This window comes from Lissotriton vulgaris, chromosome 2_2, assembly GCF_964263255.1.
Source record: "Lissotriton vulgaris chromosome 2_2, aLisVul1.2, whole genome shotgun sequence".
Lineage (NCBI taxonomy): Eukaryota > Metazoa > Chordata > Amphibia > Caudata > Salamandridae > Lissotriton > Lissotriton vulgaris.
The window spans coordinates 327,514,209-327,533,347 of NC_141688.1; the positions used below are offsets into that span (position 1 = coordinate 327,514,209).

Sequence of the window (19,139 nt, forward strand, 5' to 3'; positions counted from 1 at the left end):
AGACCCGGACCTCCAGACTCCTCTGACCTCTACCCACATCCACAGCACAGCTGGGACCCGTGGGTGCGACGAGCAACTTGGAGACGGCCATCTTGAAGAAACCTGCACAGCGCTTCCAGCACGACTGCCGAGGGATCCTCGAGTGAGTGCACTGGGGTCTGAGAAGCCCCACACCAACGCAGCTCCTGCTTCAAAGACCAGCCCCCCAGCATCCACGTGATCTGCGTGGGGCCCTTTTGCCTGGTTGCTGCTCTTCCTGTTGTCTGGTCACTTGCCGGTTGGCTGGTGACCTCTGAGACGACGACCCGAAGATTTCAACACTGCTGGTCTGGTCCCCCAGACTGGCCCTTGCTTCCCTGTAAAAGAGAAGCACCCCGGACCCTCCTGGTCCGCACCAGACGCCATCTTTGTTCCACCGCGTGGCTTGCACTTGCCAAGGCCTGTTGACCAGATCGACGATCCAACACCGCCAACAGCAGCAGACTACGTGGGACAGCTCGTGCCTCCAACCTGTTCGTGAAGAGCAGCTCCTGGAGCGCGCAGCTACAGAGAGAAGCGACCCTTCCTTCACCTGACTGCGGCGACAGCATCTGGTTCCCTCCTGGTTCCAGCACCGTCACTGGCTAGTGACCGAGACTCTGTCGCCTTCCCTTTCAGGACTCCTTCTTCTAAGTTCCACCTTTGGAACCACCGGACTCCTCCATCTGGCTGCCTGCCAGCTACTCCTTGTTTCAGGCATCACCGGGATCAACGGCGCAAGCCCGACGCAACTTCAGCCCTATTCACCCGCAGCCTGTGGGTTAGGTAACTAAAGCTTCCAGATGCTGAAGTCTGTGTACACTATCCTAGTGTTCAGGTCCACTGTTGTTTTCCCTCCATCCAGCCGGGTTCGTCCGGAATCCGTAACTTTCTAAACTGTAAGATCTATAGACGTTGATACGCATCCCGCGTGAGAGTTTCCACTCTGCACGTGAGTCCCGTGAGCCTCCTGCTCCTTACTTACCTAGTTTGTAGCGTAGTCCCAGCGGTCCTCCAGCCTCTGGATCTCCTTACAGTACTTTCCTTCCTCGCATTCCATTGTTTTGAGTATATGGTTTGTCGTGCCCCTAAGGCGCACTTGTAAATATTGTGCGAACTCGTATTTCCTTTCGAGTATTGTCCTGTGCTTAGCCCTCTGATCTCATAAAGAGTTCAGAGGTGTATGTTAGTTAATAAATATCTGTTTATTTTCATAACAACCTGTGTGGTGTCCTTTCACTTGGTATTCAAGGGGTTATATGTGGTATAACAGCTGGCTTCACATGCCATTCAGAGTTTAGCCTAAAGACTGCTTTTGTCCACGCTACTAGGATAGCTGGTCTATAAGTTTGACTTACAACCAATCACCATAAGGGTTGTTTGGACTGATACAAGGTGATCACTAGAAATAGTGAGCATCATATATCAGGCCAACTTCTCACAATTGTTACCAACAAACATACAATGAGTCTGTGAGATATTCCCAACGGGTGCCTTGTACATTCCTAACCTGCTCCTGTTTCTCATCCCTTGCTGCTGTTTGAGAGTGCAAAGAAACACATTTCTGAGGCCACCGACCCACGTTGGTGCCCTCAGAGAGTGTATCAGAAGCTGTCTGGTTCGGTGCTGTCAATCTGTTCAGAATACTTTTACTTTGATTTTTATTCAGCGTTTTTACTGTAGTAAGGAATTCATATGAGCTTTTCCCTTCTGTCGTTTCAGGGGCCTCCCAGGCCTGTGGGCACAAACTGCAATGGGTATTACACGGGCCGGAAGAAAGAAGTGCTCAAGGGAAGCCCTAGAGTTGACTGCAAGACGGGGCTTTCCCATTCCAACGGCCAACTGACCTTGAAGCGGGCAACTGAGAAAATCAAGGCAAGTGAGTCCCCTATTCACCTTGCTCGAGGAAAGAGAAGCATTCGGCCAGATCACCCCAGTTTTACAGCACACACTTTGAATCCAATACTGGGGACAGACAGCACTTCCACTACTAATCCTTTTTGCAGCACGCCCAAAATCCAATACTGGGTTTGTAGCAGAGTAGGATCTGCTTTCAGGGCCATCCCCACTTTTTGCTGGTGTCATTATGTTTTTCTGACTAGTCGGACTGGAATCCTGCTAATCAAGACCCCCGTCTCTGGGCATCTTCCCTTAATTGGACATGGTGAGTACATGGGTACACTCCAGATGGGCTACTGATGTATCCTTGTAAGTCCCTAGTATATGGCACTAAGTTACCCCGGACACATGTACACCAGGGGTCCCCCATGGGCTGAAGCATGTATTATGCCACCCATGGGAAACCACTCAAATTGTAACTGCAGGCCTGCTATTGGAGGCTGTGCTAGCACAACTTGCAATAGAGTTTCCTTAAATCTGAGGTCCACTGCACTTAAAACCTATAAGTAACTTATAAAGCAGGCCTTAAAATCCTGAAGCCTGGGTGCTCGGTTTTAAGTGTGAGGTTGCCCCCGCATGAGCAGGGCAAACCTGCAATCCATGGAGTCCATTCTTCCATGCTGTAAGTGCTTAAGCCAAAATAATACTTAGAATGACAATGTGTCATTACGCAATGGCGAACTAAAAACTGTCTGTAACAAACCTGTTAGGGTACTTAAAGCCTTACCTGTGGGTGGTTCCTTAGATTCGTCGTGGGACAAGATTCAGATCCGAAACCACTTAATCTTCAGCCGTCTAGGCACTTTGGACTTCACTAGACTTCGATTTGGGAACCAAGACTGTAACTTTGAAGACTCCTGCTGCTCCTGTTCTCGTCGTCCTGCAGGTCTTATGCGTCGTCTGTGCCTGTGCTCCATACAGGTTATTCTGCAGGCCTGTGGACGTCCAAGATAACCGAAGGAATCACCCTTGAAGTGAAGGAGTCACTTAACTGCATCTGCAAGCACCGCAACAAAGCTGACTATTCTGCTGTTCCTGAGCTCCTATGGACTCTGAAAGGTTCAGCAACACAGGTGGTGGTTCTGCAACTACCTTGAGGCCTACACTGGCTTCACAGCAAATTTGAAGTTAGTAGCTCTCGGAACCGCTGTAGCAGTGCCCCTGTGCACCACATCAACTTGCTGTTGCCAAGGCTTATTTACTCTCTTCACCAGCGATCTTTAGGCTGCAAGAAGCACCAGCCTCAAGTATCTCCTGCAACCAAGATCTGCGCCTTCACCACATCCTCCGCACCGTATACCTTCATCCTTTGGTGAGCTGCTTGAGGTTCTCTTGCGACTCCTGTGCCTTCCGGCCCGTGGGTCCATTTTGAGGGTCTTCTTTCACTCCAGTGGGCTACCCTGGTTGCTCAGGCCTGCTCTGACTTACCTGCTTGTGGTGAGTTACTTGGACCTTGCTGGTCCCTACATTGCACCTTTTTCGTATACTACATTTGTTGCTGTTGTCAAGGCTTGTTGATGACCCCGACTGATAACAACCCCCCTTTGCCCTCCGGATCTTGACATCCGCAGTCTGATTGCTAGAGAACGGCTCCTGGTCTTCCATAGCGTCACCTGGTTCGCACAACTACAGCTCCAAGGTCACCGTCCACTCTCCTTCATCTCTGATTTCGGTGGGCTTTCGTCTCTCTTGCCCCCTGGTCACTCCTGAGTGGCATAGACTGTCCCCTCTGCTTGCAGATACCTCTCATATTGAATCCACATTTGGGTTCCACTAGACTCTTTCACCTTCTTCGCCAGCGGCATCTTTCCTGAAGTCCTCCATTATGCTCTACGGCAGTTTCCGACTTCACTTCACATCTATGCACCCGGCTTCCCTGGTGTAGTATCCTGGTTCTCCGAGTATCCACTGGTGGGGTGACTCTACAACCTTCCATCTTCCACTGGGTTTCTTCAGCGTCCGCTGGGAAGGGTCTTTTAAATTGCAGCTGCGACTTACCCATTGAACTGTATTGAGCACGCAGTCGTGTTCTCACTCTGCACACGGCCTCCGTGGGTTTCCTGGGTACTTGCTGTGGGTGGTTCCTTGGACCCCTCGCTCTATACGTCTTCGTGGTTCGCATTCCACTTCATTAGTATATGGTTTGGTCTCCCCCTAAAGACCACTGTGTATTTGAGCTACTAACGTGTTCTAGTACTAAAGTATTGTGTGTATTGGGATTATAACTGCCGGTAGAAGATATTGCAATGTGTTAGTGAGTGTGTATAGTAAATATATATTTTGATAACTACACTGTGTGGTTCTTTTTCACTTAACCTATACCATAAGATTAAATACTGGTAAAACAAGCTGCTTTAGACTCCTTCTATACAGCTACCACTTAGAGATCTTTCTAAGGTTGTCCAAGACCACTAAAATCACCTTCAGGGTTGCCTGGATTGGTGCAATGTGCTTTACTTAAATAAATGAGCACCATACCTGGTCTTAGGGGACCTTAACTTACATCTAGATACCCCCACGGACAGGGTGGTGAGTGAGCTATGCCACATGATGGCCAGCTTGCAGTTCGAACAGAAGGTATTGCAACCCACCCATAAGCTGGGCCACCTTCTGGACCCAGTTTTCGCAAACTGGAACCAAGTGGACGCCCAAACCCCGATTCCCATCGCATGGTCCGACCATCTCCTCGTCCCCTTTACCATCGAAATACAGGGACCTCGCCCCAATGACCCCCCCGCTGATAAACACCCTAGGCGTAGATGGACCGCGTTCTCCCAGGCCAAATTCAATCAGGCACTCACCGAGAAAGGTCATCCTGGGGGCGATGGGGTAGATGAAATTAATTCCAACCTTGACCAACGTATTTTGGAAGCCCTGAATCAGGTGGCACCTTTGGGTATGGCGAAAATAGGGGGCCGAGTGCAACGATCGGCACCTTGGTACAATGAGGATCTGCGAACGGCCAAAGCAGCATGTAAACGCGCCGAAAGGCAATGGAGGATAGCCTATTCCACGCAGGCCAAAACAGTTTACATAGACTGCAGACGTGCCTATCACACGCTGATTAGGAAGGCCAAATCATTGTACTACTGCAATAAGATAGAGGAAGCAAAGCAGTCCACCAAGGAGCTTTTCTCTATTTATAAATCTATTGCAATAGGAAAACCCGCTGCGGTGCCTAAAACTCTGCACCACGGAGGGCTGCAACCGAATTGCTGAGTTCTTTGCAACCAAGGTCACCAACATTTACAACTCCTTCCCCCAGAGGACAGACAGTGGCCCTGCCCCCTCGGAATCCCCCAGAATGAAAGGGGAACATCGGCTAACCACTTTTGTTACTCCTTCCACTACGGAACTTCTCCGTATCTGTGGATCCATAAAATCCGGTTCCCCCAGAGATCCGACCACTCCTAGTCGGCTAAAGGACAGCTTGCCAGTACTAGAGCCCTATGTGCGTCAGCTACTGGACATCTCCTTTGAGTCTCAGGTGGTCCCGAAGGCCTGGAAACAGGCAGTGGTACTTCCTCTGCAAAAGAAGACCAACGTTAGCTTCGAAAAGCTGGACAACCTCCGTCCTATTTCCCTCCTTCCCTATATGGCGAAGGTGGCGGAAAAAATAGCCAACATACAGCTTATGCAGTTCGTGGAGACGGCTTCGCTACTCCACGACTCGCAATTTGGCTTCAAACGATGGCATTGATCCTACTAGACTTAAGCGCAGCATTCGACACTGTAGCACATTCCACCTTGCTACAGTGTCTGAATGGAGATGGGGTGACAGGAGCTGCGCTTGGCTGGATCAAGTCCTTCCTTTCTGAGAGGTGCTTTCAAGTCAGATTGGGTGATTGCTACTCCAGGGAGGTTGAGTTGGGCCAGGGCGTACCCCAGGATTCGTCCCTGAGCCCAACTCTATTCAACATCTACGTCTCCCCCCTGGCGGCTATCGTGGAGGGGTATGGTCTCCGCCTGGTGTCCTACGCCGATGACACGCAGTTGGTCATCTCCCTATCGCGCGCGCCCGGACTTGCAGCGGACATCTTCAGTAATTGCATGAAAGACCTTGCTGCCTGGATGTCCGCAAACTGTTTAAAGTTGAACGGGAGCAAGACCGAGGTGCTCGTGGTGGGGGGTGCACCGTCTGCGTGGTCGTCGGCGTGGTGGCCACCCTGTCTGGAGGAAGTTCCTGCTCCCTGCCGCGAGGCCAGGAACCTTGGCGTTTGGCTGGATAAGGACCTCACCTTTGGCCCACAGGTCGGTCGGGTGGCAGGGATATGCTTCAGTGTTCTGAGAGCCCTTAGGAAAGTATTAGATCTGCTTCCCATTTCTGCTCGTAAGACGCTGGTGCATGCCCTGGTCACCTCCCGACTTGATTATGGGAACCTGCTCTATTTGGGGGCCACAGGCAGGGTTATGGGCCGCCTGCAGGTTCTTCAAAATGCGGCAGCGCGGCTGGTTCTCAGACCCACTAGGAGGTCATCCGCCAAACCAGCTTTACGGGCCCTCCATTGGCTCCCCATTGAGAGGAGAGTGGAGTTTAAGGCCCTTGCCACTTGTCATCGTATCCTGAATGGCAAAGCACCTCTTCCGCTCCAGAGCCTAGTATCCCATTATGAGCCTGCACGCAGTCTTCGGTCCTCGCAGACCGGGCTGTTAAAAGTCCCAAGAATATTCAAAGCTCGTATGGGAGGTAGATCCTTCAGATACCTTGCTCCCAAGCGCTGGAATAATCTTCCGCTGGAACTTCGGCTTGAACCTTCCGAAGTCCAGTTCAGAAAAAAACTTAAAACGCACCTTTTCAGCAGATAGCTTGGTTGGGAGGAGGGGGGACAGCCACTCCACTTGTCATAGCGCGGGGACACGCCAGTGGCTTAACCAGGCGCTTAATAAATGTCCATTAATAATAATAATATCCTAACCCTGCCTCCTACAGGGTTCCTCGGGCAGCGATATAAAAAAATCTCATTATGGCCTGAAACCCTGCCCACTGCTCCATTACAAGCATCTCCACGCAGATTTTCCCTTTACTATCATTTGTTAAAAATAAAGCACATCACAAAGCCTTAAGTCCACCAGCATTTAATGCAAAATAGCTAGCAGCACAGTACAAGACCAACGATGATTGTCATTTGTACTGATGAACAGTTGGATCACCTCCTGCGCCAACTCCCCGACCGCCCCTCCACTCCGCCCACAAACACTTTAATAAAACCAGATCCAGACCCCAGGCCAGTTGGTGCATGAGGAACTCAGACTGATGAAAAGCCACTGCAGGCAACTGGACCACAAATGGAGGATGAGCCAGGACAAGGAGACGGAGCACGTTCAATTGGACCACATTGATGCCAGCACCACCAGAAACAAGAAGACATTCGCCATTGGGTCAGATTGCAGCTCACCAGCGGCAGCCCCCAACTCAAATACTCCTTTGCAGGACTTCTGCAGCAATCTCTCAATTCTTCAGCAACAAAATCACCACCATTTACAGGAACTTCGGCCCGCAACTGGCCCGACTGACCTCACAAACGCTTCCCGGTTTTATCCAAAGGACCAATGCTAATCACCTGGCCTATCATTAACCTCGGAAGTAACCACCGCCACCATGAAGTCCATCCACTCAGGGGCTGCATCGGACTCCTGCCCCCACCAAGCCTCCTCCAGAGGACTTCAGCCCATCGGCGCCATGCTCACACCCATTGTAAATGCTTCCACCTCTTCTCTGACCTTTCCAGATGCTTGGAAATACTCATCTTTCCTCTCATTGTTGAAGAAACCCTTAACAAGACCCTTCAATGCTCGCCAACTACAGACCAAGCTCCCGGCTACCATACCCAGCTAAGGTTATCAACAGACCACTTACTGAATACCTCAATACCACCGACTCCCCAACACCACTCAGTCTGGTTTCAGACCCAACCACAGAAAGGAAACTCTCTTATCGTTGCCATTGATGACATCTGCATGACTGGACCGAGGAGACAGCGCCTCTCATCCTCCTGGACCCCAACACTGCATTTGACGCAGTCTCCCACCAATCCTCATCCAAAGCCTACACCACATTGGAGTCGAAGGACACGCACTCGGATTGATCTGGCACCCGCGACCTCATCTGCAGAGTCCCTCATACTTGATGCCTCTATCCAGCATCATCTGCTCTCACAGTATCAGCGTCCTCTCCTATGCCAGCGACACGCAACTGATTCCCTCCCTCATGCCGATACTCATGTGCAAGATCCCCAGTACCCGGATCACGTTCAGTGCCGGCATGACTGAAAGCTCTCACTGGATGAAGCTTAACTGTGTAAAGCCAAACACCTAGAAGACCGAAATTGTGATCTTCGAGAAGCCACATCTCTGTGGAACTCCACCTTGTGGCTAGCAGAGCTAGGACTGACACCCACCACCCACTGCAAGAACCTCATCATCAACACTGACTGCAAACTCGACTTGATCGCCTAACTCCGTGCTGTCACCGCCTCATGCTTTCATACCCTGAAGATGCTGAGGAAAATGCTTCACGCATACATGCACTCCTTGGGCACACCTAAGCTATACTATGGGAACACTTCCCAAAATCTTCTCAGAAGGATGCAGACCATTCAGAACTCAACAGCTGGAATCCCTTTCAACCTTCCCACGCTGCTCTCATCACAGCCAGGGCCGGACTGGGAACCAGAACCGGCCCTGGCAAAGTCCTCGGCCAGCCCCCCTCCCCCCCCCCCCCTCCGTGAGAAGAGGGGAGGGGGGAGAGGTGCGACCGCGCTCTGTGACAGGGCCGGTTTTCGGCCGTTTTTGTTACAGGGCCGTTTTTGCAGCATAACGGCCCTGTAACAAAAACGGCCCCAGGGGCCCAAAACCGGCCCCAACCATGCGGCCCACCGGGGGATTGCCCGGTGCCCTCAACGGCCAGTCCGGGCCTGATCACAGCACACCGAAAGAGCTCTACTGGCCCCCCATTCACAAACAAGAACAGTTAAAACTCCTCACCCACACTTTCAAAGCAGTACATTACAGTGGCCCAGCATACCTCGACAGTCACATCCGTTTTCACAAATGTTCCAGATGCCACAGTTCGTCTTGACTCCTACTTTCTCAGTAACTCTTGTCGCATTTTCTATACCTCCTTCCCTCTAAATTGTTTTACAATGCCGCGTATACAGGCACCAGATCTGGCGTTGAGCCCTCTACATCATTACTGAAGTGTGGAATGACTTGCTGCTAAACACAAAAGCCTCCTTTTCACTTCTTGAATTCCGCAAGACCCTGAAGAGTTGGCTTTTCGAGTAGTCCCACTAAGTCCTATGTGTGCCTAGATTCACACCTGCTCAGTGCCAGGATAACCTCCTTCGTGATAGTCCGGCCTGGACTGGGAACCCAAAGCAGCCCTTGGATGGTGTTAAGATGGTGTTAAGAGGGGGGCAGGGGGAGGGGGTGTTGCAAGTGAGAAGCACTGCCACTTAACAAAACCGGCCCCAGCACTGCTGCATTTGTTACTGGGAACATATTTTGCTGCATAGCTGCAAAACTGGCCCCCGTAACAAAAATGGCCCCCAGTCTTCCAGTCTCCCAGGAAAATGCCCGATGTCCGCTTTGGCCAGTCCGGCACTGGTGATAGTGTGCTCTACAAATCTGCTTAACTTAACATAATGAGGGCACTCACTAAAAACGCTCAGTTAAAACGACATTTCTAAAAAACGACACCAGTATACATCGGTTTTCTCTTAATACAAATCAATAAAGAATCATCACAAGGCATAAACTTCTAACGTGGAGGTGGCAGGACCATCCCCCTTCAAGGAAGCGCTAAACAGCCTCCAGTAGAAGATATCATTCCTATAAGCAATACTAGCTTTAACATACTCTCACATTCCTGTTTCCTTTCCAGGTTTGAAAACGAGGGTACACTATTTGAAAATGTGCATGGTACAACCCTGACACCTATGGCTTCTGGGCCTACTAAAGCCATGAACGTTTGCAAACTTATTCAGTGTCACAAGTAGCCTTACATTATCTAAAACACCATCTATATTTGAATAAATGGTTGATACATTCTGAATTACATATTGCGGCTACCAACACTGCATTACATATAAGTATATAAATTTGATGCAGACAAATTAGAAGTTTCTTTTTTCATGCTGACCTGTTCTACAGCAGCCACTTCTAGTCTACACTCTTCGGGGAGACATGTCGCTGCTTGAAGCGTCAGCGCAGTGTAAGAACAATTGTGCTGCTGATGAAGGGAGGGATCCTGGAGGTATGGCCCATGGTGGAGGACAGGAGCAGTAGTTGGTTACTAGGCCCTCTTATTGGTGGAGATGCATTAATTACCAGGAACTAATTCTCAACCAGTAGAGCGATCCCTACATAATGTGCTCCTGAGTGTGGCTTGGTAGTGCTCAGGCATTTGTCAGTTTGGCAACAGTGTGTTGATGTGGTGCTCTTCCTCTCGCTGCTCTGGGCTTTGTGTGTGCATCGCCCAATGTGAGGAGACTCATTCACCATAAAACTGTTAAAACTATATATATAAATAAGAGATCCCTGAAACGCCGCAGAGTGGTGTTTACGCTTTTGCCTATAACATTTTATATGTGGCCACATGGGAAGGATTGACTTTGGCAGTCTGGCCGCAGTTGGTACATAATGTATAGGTAGGCACGGCTACTCTAGTACAGCTGGCTGAAAGCTCCAAGGCACAGTCTTCTAGGCCCAGCTACTCTAGTACAGTAAGCTGGAGGCGCCCAGGCACAGTCTTCTAGGCCCAGTCTAAGTACCTCCGTGTGAACCCAGCCAAATGCAAATCAGTCTTTAGCCTGCTCTCGTGGGAACAGTCCAGCCCAAACTGCCAAGCCAGGTCCTCCGTGGACCGGAAACAAGCATCCTGCGACCAGTTTTGGGGTATCACCCCCATCAGCCAGCCTAACTTCAATCCAGTAGCACAGTATGCACAGGTCTAACTTGGGAGACCCGTCTCACTTAGGGTGATGGGACTAGTCATGTCAAACTTAGCCTGCAGTATTGTCTGGTATGATATCACACTCTGCTTGCGATCTCATCAGCAGTGTCGTCTGGTATGAATTCATAATCTGTGGTCTCATCAGAGGTGTCATCTGATATGTTATCACACTCTGCATGCGGTCTTGTCAGCAGTGTCATTTGGAAGAATTTAACACTGTGGTCTCATCAGCAGTGTTGTCTGGTATGAAATCATACTCTGTGGTCTCGTCAGCAGTGTCATCTGATATGTTATCACACTCTGCATGCGGTCTTGTCAGCTGTGTCTTCTGATATATTATAACACTCTGCGGTCTCATCAGCAGTGTTGTCTGGTATGAAATCATACTCTGTGGTCTTGTCAGCAGTATTGTCTGATATGATATCACACACTGCATGTTGTCTCCTCAGCAGTGTCGTCTGGTATGATATCACACTGTGCATGCGGTCTCCTCTGCAGTGTCTTCTGGTATGAAACCATACTCTCTGGACTCGTGAGCAGTGTGATATCACACTCTGTATGGGGTCTTGTCAGCAGTGTTGTCTGGTATAATATCACACTGCTGTCTCGTTTGCTGTGTCTTCTGGTATAACATCACACTGTGCTTGCTGTCTCATCAGCACTGTGGTCTGGCATGTATCACACTCTGCATGCAGTCTCGTCAGCAGTGTCATCTGGTATGAAACAATACTCTGGTCTCGTCAGGAGTGTTGTCTCGTATGAAACCATACTCTGGTCTTGTCAGCAGTGTTGCCTGGTATGAAACCATACTCTGGTCTCATCAGCAGTGTTGTCTGGTATGAAACCATACTCTGGTCTCGTCAGAAGTGTTGTCTGGTATGAAACCATACTCTGGTCTCATCAGCAGTGTTGTCTGGTATCCTACCACACTCTCCTGTCTCGTCAGCAGTGTCGTCTGGTATGAAACCATACTCTGGTCTCGTCAGAAGTGTGCTCTGGTATAAAATCACACTCTGCGAGCGGTCTCATCAGCAATGTCGTCTGGTATGAAATCATACTCTGTGGTCTCGTTAGCAGTGTCGTCTGGTATGAAATCATACTCTGTGGTCACGTCAGCAGTGTCGTCTGGTATGGAACCATACTCTGTGGTCTCATCAGCAGTGTCGTATGGTATGGAACCATACTCTGTGGTCTCGTCTGCAGTGTCGTCTGGTATTAAATCATACTCTGTGGTCTCGTCAGCAGTGTTGTCTGGTAGGAAATCATACTCTGTGGTCTCGTCAGCAGTGTTGTGCGGTCTCTCACTCTGCATGTGGCCTCGTCCCCAGTGGTGTTAGAAGTGCCACAGCCCTGATACCTGTAATGCTGCTTTGATAGCGTGATACAACCTAATGTTGCCTCTTTTCATTTCTGATATATGCAGTTCACAGTCATTTATATGTATTTCACAGTATATTTATTATATATCTGTTTCTAATATACATATAGGAAGCAGTCCAATTGCAGCAAATGCAGAGCAAAGTGTTTCCCACTTGAATTGTGTAATGCTCATCAGTTTGATGGTGACTTTGCTAATATGCCGCTGAAAAGTGAACCGACTCGATTGCTAGTGCATGAAGATCCCTGCGAGATCTGCTCAAGTAGTATCTGTGTTTTCTTCTTTAGATGAGCGGGTACCTAAACCTTCTGGCTAACACCATTGATAACTTCACTCACGGGATGGCTGTGGCTGGCAGCTTCTTGGTCAGCAGGAAGGTAAGTCATCGCACGTATATCAGAACCTTTTAGCTTCAGCCTTTTCAACCCCTGTTGTGTGTTTGGTTGAGGGATAAAACTTAAGGCATAGACTGTCTTATGGTAAGCGTAGCAAACAGCCATGGATTCTAAGCTGTAATGTATACAAGGTGTGACTTCGAACTCTTACGTGTAGATGAATTTAAAGTGAGAAGGTTAAACTGGAGAAATCTTTATTCCGATTCAAACTTTCTAGCCGAATTGTCCAGATGCTGGATCACTTGGCCCCCAATATTCACTATTCCTCAAGAGTAGGAGTGACCCAAGTTGAACAGTTATCCTCCTCTCAGGCTTAGACATGTCGGAGAGCTACAGTTACCAGGCTGCACCACAGGTGTGTTGAGCCAGAAATGGAGTGCCGAAACTGGCTAAGGGGGCAGGACACAGGACAGGGAATAAGGGAGGTTTGGTGCGGCAGCATGCCTCTAGATGCTCCCTTCTCCCCTCCACCAAAAGAAGTTTAGCTCCTGCGGACTTGTTGTTCAGAATTATTTTGCCCATCCTGCCATACACAGCCGTTATCTGTATGCCTGTTGAGACCCTAGCCCCTGCTGCTTGCCTGCTGTCAGTGTGGATTGCCTGCAGCATGCTGGCTGGGAGTATGGGCCCCACAGCATGCTTGCTGGGATCGTGGGGTACAGAAGAGTCTTTCACAATAATGAGGGGCTCCAGGGAAACTGCATCAGTATAGACCCTCAGTGCATACCTGAAGCATGACACCTGTAGAATGCTGTTAGAACTACACGACCACTGAAAGCTCTGTGAAAGTTAAGGATTACAGCATGCCATCTGAAGGTGCAGGCCGTCAGTATGCTGTTTGTATTTGTGAGTCTCACAGTATTCTCACAGTACTCCGTGCCAGTGTGGGGCGCTGGTCTGGGAGTCTGTGTTTGCAGTAAATATTTGGTGTCATGTGCCGTAGGTGAGCAGTGAAGCAGGGTATCAAAAAGCGTATGTTGATTTCTCAAGATTCATTTTCTTTCCTGTCAGGTCGCATGAAAAGTAGACATATAGTTTGATCCCTCTGTCTCAAGACCGAAAATGCTTTGCAGTGTTCGGATAGCTCATTAGGGCCACCAGCGCTGGCCACTTGGCTTAAGAAGTGGTGTGATCAATGTTCAGGCGCCTCCTACCCGCGTTCCGTTCACCCCCTCGGTAGAGATGCGCCATGCTGTCAGCCTTGCTGCAGCATGCCTACTAGTAACGTCAATGCTTTGCTTCTCTCCACAGGTGGGTGTGCTGACCACGCTGGCTATTCTCCTGCATGAGATCCCCCATGAGGTGAGCAGAGGACACTGCCCGTCTCCAGAGAGCATCTCTGTTCCCAGGCACCGGCAGCAGTGTTTGCGTGGGTCGTTTGTTGTGGTGTTCGCTCTGGGAGGGTGAAGTACTGAAAATATTTCATGGGCTGGTTTGGGATTGTGAAGGGGGGTGGAGGGAGGGAATGGATCTGTCTGTGTGGAAGGACAGGGAGAGTGATTCTGTTTGAGATTGTAGAGGTGTGTGTATTAGGAGGGGAGAATTATAATTGTGTGCACGTGCACATGCTAGTGATGTGTTGTGTACGTCTGTGAGGTGATGATCCAAAAACAGATGAGCTCTGATGTGTTGTGTGTGTCTGTGGGGTGATGAGCTCTGAAGTGTTGTGTATGTCTGTGGGGTGATGATCTAAGAACAGATGAGCTCTGATTTGTTGTGTATGTCTGTGAGGTGATGATCCAAGAACAGATGAGCTCTGATGTGTTGTGTAAGTCTGTGTGGTGATGATCCAAGAACAGATGTGATGTGTGTGTCTGTGTGGTCATGATACAAGAACAGATGTGCTCAGATGTGTTGTGTATGTCTGTAGGGTGATGATCTAAGAACAGATGTGCTCAGATGTGTTGTGTATGTCTGTGGGGTGATGATCCAAGAACAGATGAGCTCTGATGTGTTGTGTAAGTCTGTGTGGTGATGATCCAAGAACAGATGTGATGTGTGTGTCTGTGTGGTCATGATACAAGAACAGATGAGCTCTGATTTGTTGTGTGTGTCTGTGGGGTGATGATCAAAGCACAGATGAGCTCTGATGTGTTGTGTGTGTCTGTGGGGTGATGAACAAAGCACAGATGAGCTCTGAAGTGTTGTGTGTGTCTGTGGGGTGATGACCTCTGAAGTGTTGTGTACGTCTGTGAGGTGATGATCAAAGCACAGATGAGCTCTGAAGTGTTGTGTAAGTCTGTGGGGTGATGACCTCTGATATGTTGTGTGTGTCTGTGGGGTGATGATCAAAGAACAGATGAGCTCTGATGTGTTGTGTATGTCTGTGGGGTGATGACCTCTGATATGTTGTGTGTGTCTGTGGGGTGATGATCCAAGAACAGATGAGCTCTGATGTGTTGTGTGTGTCTGCGGGGTGATGATCAAAGCACAGATGAGCTCTGAAGTGTTGTGTGTGTCTGTGTGGTGATGAGCTCTGAAGTGTTGTGTAAGTCTGTGGGGTGATGATCAAAGCACAGATGAGCTCTGATGTGTTGTGTATGTCTGTGGGGTGATGATCAAAGCACAGATGAGCTCTGATGTGTTGTGTGTGTCTGTGGGGTGATGATCAAAGCACAGATGAGCTCTGATGTGTTGTGTGTGTCTGTGGGGTGATGATCAAAGCACAGATGAGCTCTGAAGTGTTGTGTGTGTCTGTGTGGTGATGAGCTCTGATGTGTTGAGTATGTCTGTGGGGTGATGACCTCTGAAGTGTTGTGTAAGTCTGGGTGGTGATGATCAAAGCACAGATGAGCTCTGATGTGTTGTGTGTGTCTGTGTGGTCATGATACAAGAACAGATGAGCTCTGATTTGTTGTGTGTGTCTGTGAGGTGATGATCAAAGCACAGATGAGCTCTGAAGTGTTGTGTGTGTGTGTGTCTGTGGGGTGATGATCAAAGCACAGATGAGCTCTGAAGTGTTGTGTGTCTGTGGGGTGATGATCAAAGCACAGATGAGCTCTGAAGTGTTGTGTACGTCTGTGAGGTGATGATCAAAGCACAGATGAGCTCTGAAGTGTTGTGTATGTCTGTGGGGTGATGATCAAAGAACAGATGTGCTCAGATGTGTTGTGTATGTCTGTGGGGTGATGATCTAAGAACAGATGTGCTCAGATGTGTTGTGTATGTCTGTGGGGTGATGACCTCTGATCTGTTGTGTGTGTCTGTGGGGTGATGATCCAAGAACAGATGAGCTCTGATGTGTTGTGTAAGTCTGTGTGGTGATGATCCAAGAACAGATGTGATGTGATGTGTGTGTCTGTGTGGTCATGATACAAGAACAGATGAGCTCTGATTTGTTGTGTGTGTCTGTGGGGTGATGATCAAAGCACAGATGAGCTCTGAAGTGTTGTGTGTGTCTGTGGGGTGATGATCAAAGCACAGATGAGCTCTGATGTGTTGTGTGTGTCTGTGGGGTGATGATCTAAGAACAGATGAGCTCTGATTTGTTGTGTGTGTCTGTGAGGTGATGATCAAAGCACAGATGAGCTCTGATGTGTTTTGTAAGTCTGTGGGGTGATGATCAAAGCACAGATGAGCTCTGAAGTGTTGTGTGTGTCTGTGTGGTGATGAGCTCTGATGTGTTGAGTATGTCTGTGGGGTGATGACCTCTGAAGTGTTGTGTAAGTCTGGGTGGTGATGATCAAAGCACAGATGAGCTCTGATGTGTTGTGTAAGTCTGTGGGGTGATGATCAAAGCACAGATGAGCTCTGAAGTGTTGTGTGTGTCTGTGTGGTGATGAGCTCTGATGTGTTGTGTGTGTCTGTGGGGTGATGACCTCTGAAGTGTTGTGTAAGTCTGGGTGGTGATGATCAAAGCACAGATGAGCTCTGATGTGTTGTGTAAGTCTGTGGGGTGATGATCAAAGCACAGATGAGCTCTGAAGTGTTGTGTGTGTCTGTGTGGTGATGAGCTCTGATGTGTTGTGTGTGTCTGTGAGGTGATGATCCAAGAACAGATGGCCTCTGAAGTGTTGTGTGTGTCTGTGATGTGATGACCTCTGATATGTTGTGTGTGTCTGTGGGGTGATGATCCAAGAACAGATGAGCTCTGATGTGGTGTGTGTGTCGGTGAGGTGATGATCCAAGAACAGATGAGCTCTGCATGGTGGCGAGGTAGGTGGGAGACATATGGTAACCCAATGTGGCACCGCTCCAAACCGCACCAGTCTAGAAGTTTGTAAAGGGATACTCTTCAAAATGAAATTGTTGATTGGAAGTCTTACCTCTCTTACCTTCTTTGGGAAAGTATCTGATTGGCAATGGGGAAACGCCATGTAAGACCGGAAAAGTATTTTTGCTCTAAATATATTGATGGACAAGTTACTGGTACCAGAGAGAAGAAAGAGTAGCAATGCATTTAGAAATCTCTCACAATAAGAGCAAATCAAAATAATGCAACATAAACCTATCAAGCAGAACTAGAATAGACTTATCCAAAAAAAACATAACTCAAGATAATACAAACATTCAGGACTGAAATGGGGTGGCTGACAATATGCTGAAACCTCAAGTGTTGAACTGCAATGAATGCTTAAAAGCAGGTCCTTATTGTGGTGCCTGAAAAGATTCCCCTCAACCTGTGAGTACTCTCTATAGAAAAAAATGGTACTTCTTGTTTTGTTTTAGTGGATATTTTTGGTTCTCAAACAACTAGAAGCCCTTGTAGTCCGGCTTCATAAGAGTCAGTCCCGAACCGAGAGATCTTTGTGTGTAGAACACATGGGCCTTTAGAGAACGGACCCGGTGAAGATCCGAAGAAGTGACGCTGTGGGAATACAAGTGGTCGCAGGAGTAATCTGTGTTATGGCCATGAGAGAGCTGACAGTGTGACCCCCTGATGATGGTTTACGCTCACCCTGGGGGAGCCAGCCCTTTAGTTGTCTGTTCTGACCTGACATGGGCATAAGAGGCAGCGCTACCAGACAGGATTTAAGCAACAAACCCGCTAATGAAAATACAGCTTCTGTTGGGTCAGAAAAGATCCCGTAGATGACTCTGGAGAGCGCATGCCCCTCCCTCGAGTTCATTGGAGGAAGTTCTGTTCGTTTTTAAATATCTTGTTTCTTTTCTTTTCACTTTTGCCTCCAGATATGACTATCATGTGTGGGTGTGAAGGGATTCTCTTATCATGGTTGGTGGGGCTTTGCTGAATGGACTGGCCCACCGTGTGCACCCTCCTTTTAACTGAGCAGGGCTACTATCTGCTGCAGACTGGAGTGCTGCCGGCCACAAGATTATACTGGTAGTTCAGGCCTTTTACCCGTCTTCAGCCAGAGAGAGTTGCCTTCAGGTCTCCAACGTGTTTTTCTAATTGGCCTGTATAGGAAAGTACCCATTTTTGGACGGTTACCTCCCCTTTTTTCCCAACATCTGATGCAACCTGACTTGATGTGCCCTGGGTCTCTCCCAATCAGGTTCCCAGGGCCTGAGTTCTTTCCCAAACCTGTACCTTTGCACCCCCAATTGTCAACTTTCTGCCACAGGTAAGCCCCTTGTAAACGTTACTATGGGTACCAAGTGCTCTGTTACCAGGGAAGGCCTTTAAGGGCTGCAGCACCTATTGTGCCACCCTTAGATGTCCTGTACCCTGACACTCACACACTGCCATTGCAGGCTGCGTGTTTTGATGCAGAGGAAAGAGAAGGTTCGACATGGCACACATCCCTGTGTACCATGCCTACAACCCACTGCCTGAGGCCTAGGTAAGTCACCCCTCTAGCAGATTGCACTAGCCCTCAGATGAGGGTACAGCGGCATGACTGGTGCAGCGATACCTCGCTGAGTATCTTTATAAGGATATGTCAAAAGGTTTGCAGCAATAGGCACTCTGCAATAAGTATAGGGAAAGTATATAGAATGCATATCACGCTCCGTGCTCAAGGACAAGGGCTGGTGACCATACAACCCAATGAGGCCCCTCAACAGAAGGGCACTTAATAAACAATGGATAGTCCAAGCACTCGACTGGTAAAGATGTGTCTATGTCCAAACAAGGTAGATGGTGGTAAGTCTACTTTTAATCCATGTATGAGTCAATGGGTTACAATCCCAACAGCTCTTCACAACTGGTGACATTTGCGTACAATCCATGAAAGTTTCCAACATTAATGGTGTTAGGTATTCATCATAAAGAGATCAGCCAACACGTGTTTCGTCATTGGGTAGGTAATACCGTGACTTAATCGGGGCTGAAAACCAACAGATAAAATGAGTCAAAACTCAGTAGAAACAGATTTGAGAGAGACACAAGCCTTCACCCACCAAAGGTGTCCAACATCCAACTTTCAGTGATGAATCTAAGAATTTAAATAGAAATGTGTATACAAAGTGCACTGCGTGGCAGTGATGAGCAGGAAAACCGAAAAAGTGATGAAAGAAAAAGGAGATCACGAGAACCGAAAACAAACCACATTCAAATAATGTGATAAATTCACACCTCCCCCGTAGTAATATA

General features: G+C 48.6%; 1 protein-coding gene across 2 annotated transcripts in view; it reads left to right on the top strand.

Annotated features, from left to right (window-relative positions):
* SLC39A13 (solute carrier family 39 member 13) overlaps positions 1-19,139 on the top strand; it is a 135,164-nt gene that overhangs the window by 95,594 nt on the left and 20,431 nt on the right. For both annotated transcript variants that reach the window (XM_086959726.1, XM_086959727.1), the window contains exons 5-7: positions 1,741-1,893; positions 12,536-12,625; positions 13,895-13,945. In XM_086959726.1, the coding sequence (XP_086815852.1) occupies positions 1,741-1,893; positions 12,536-12,625; positions 13,895-13,945 (294 nt within the window). The remainder of the gene's footprint in view (positions 1-1,740; positions 1,894-12,535; positions 12,626-13,894; positions 13,946-19,139) is intronic.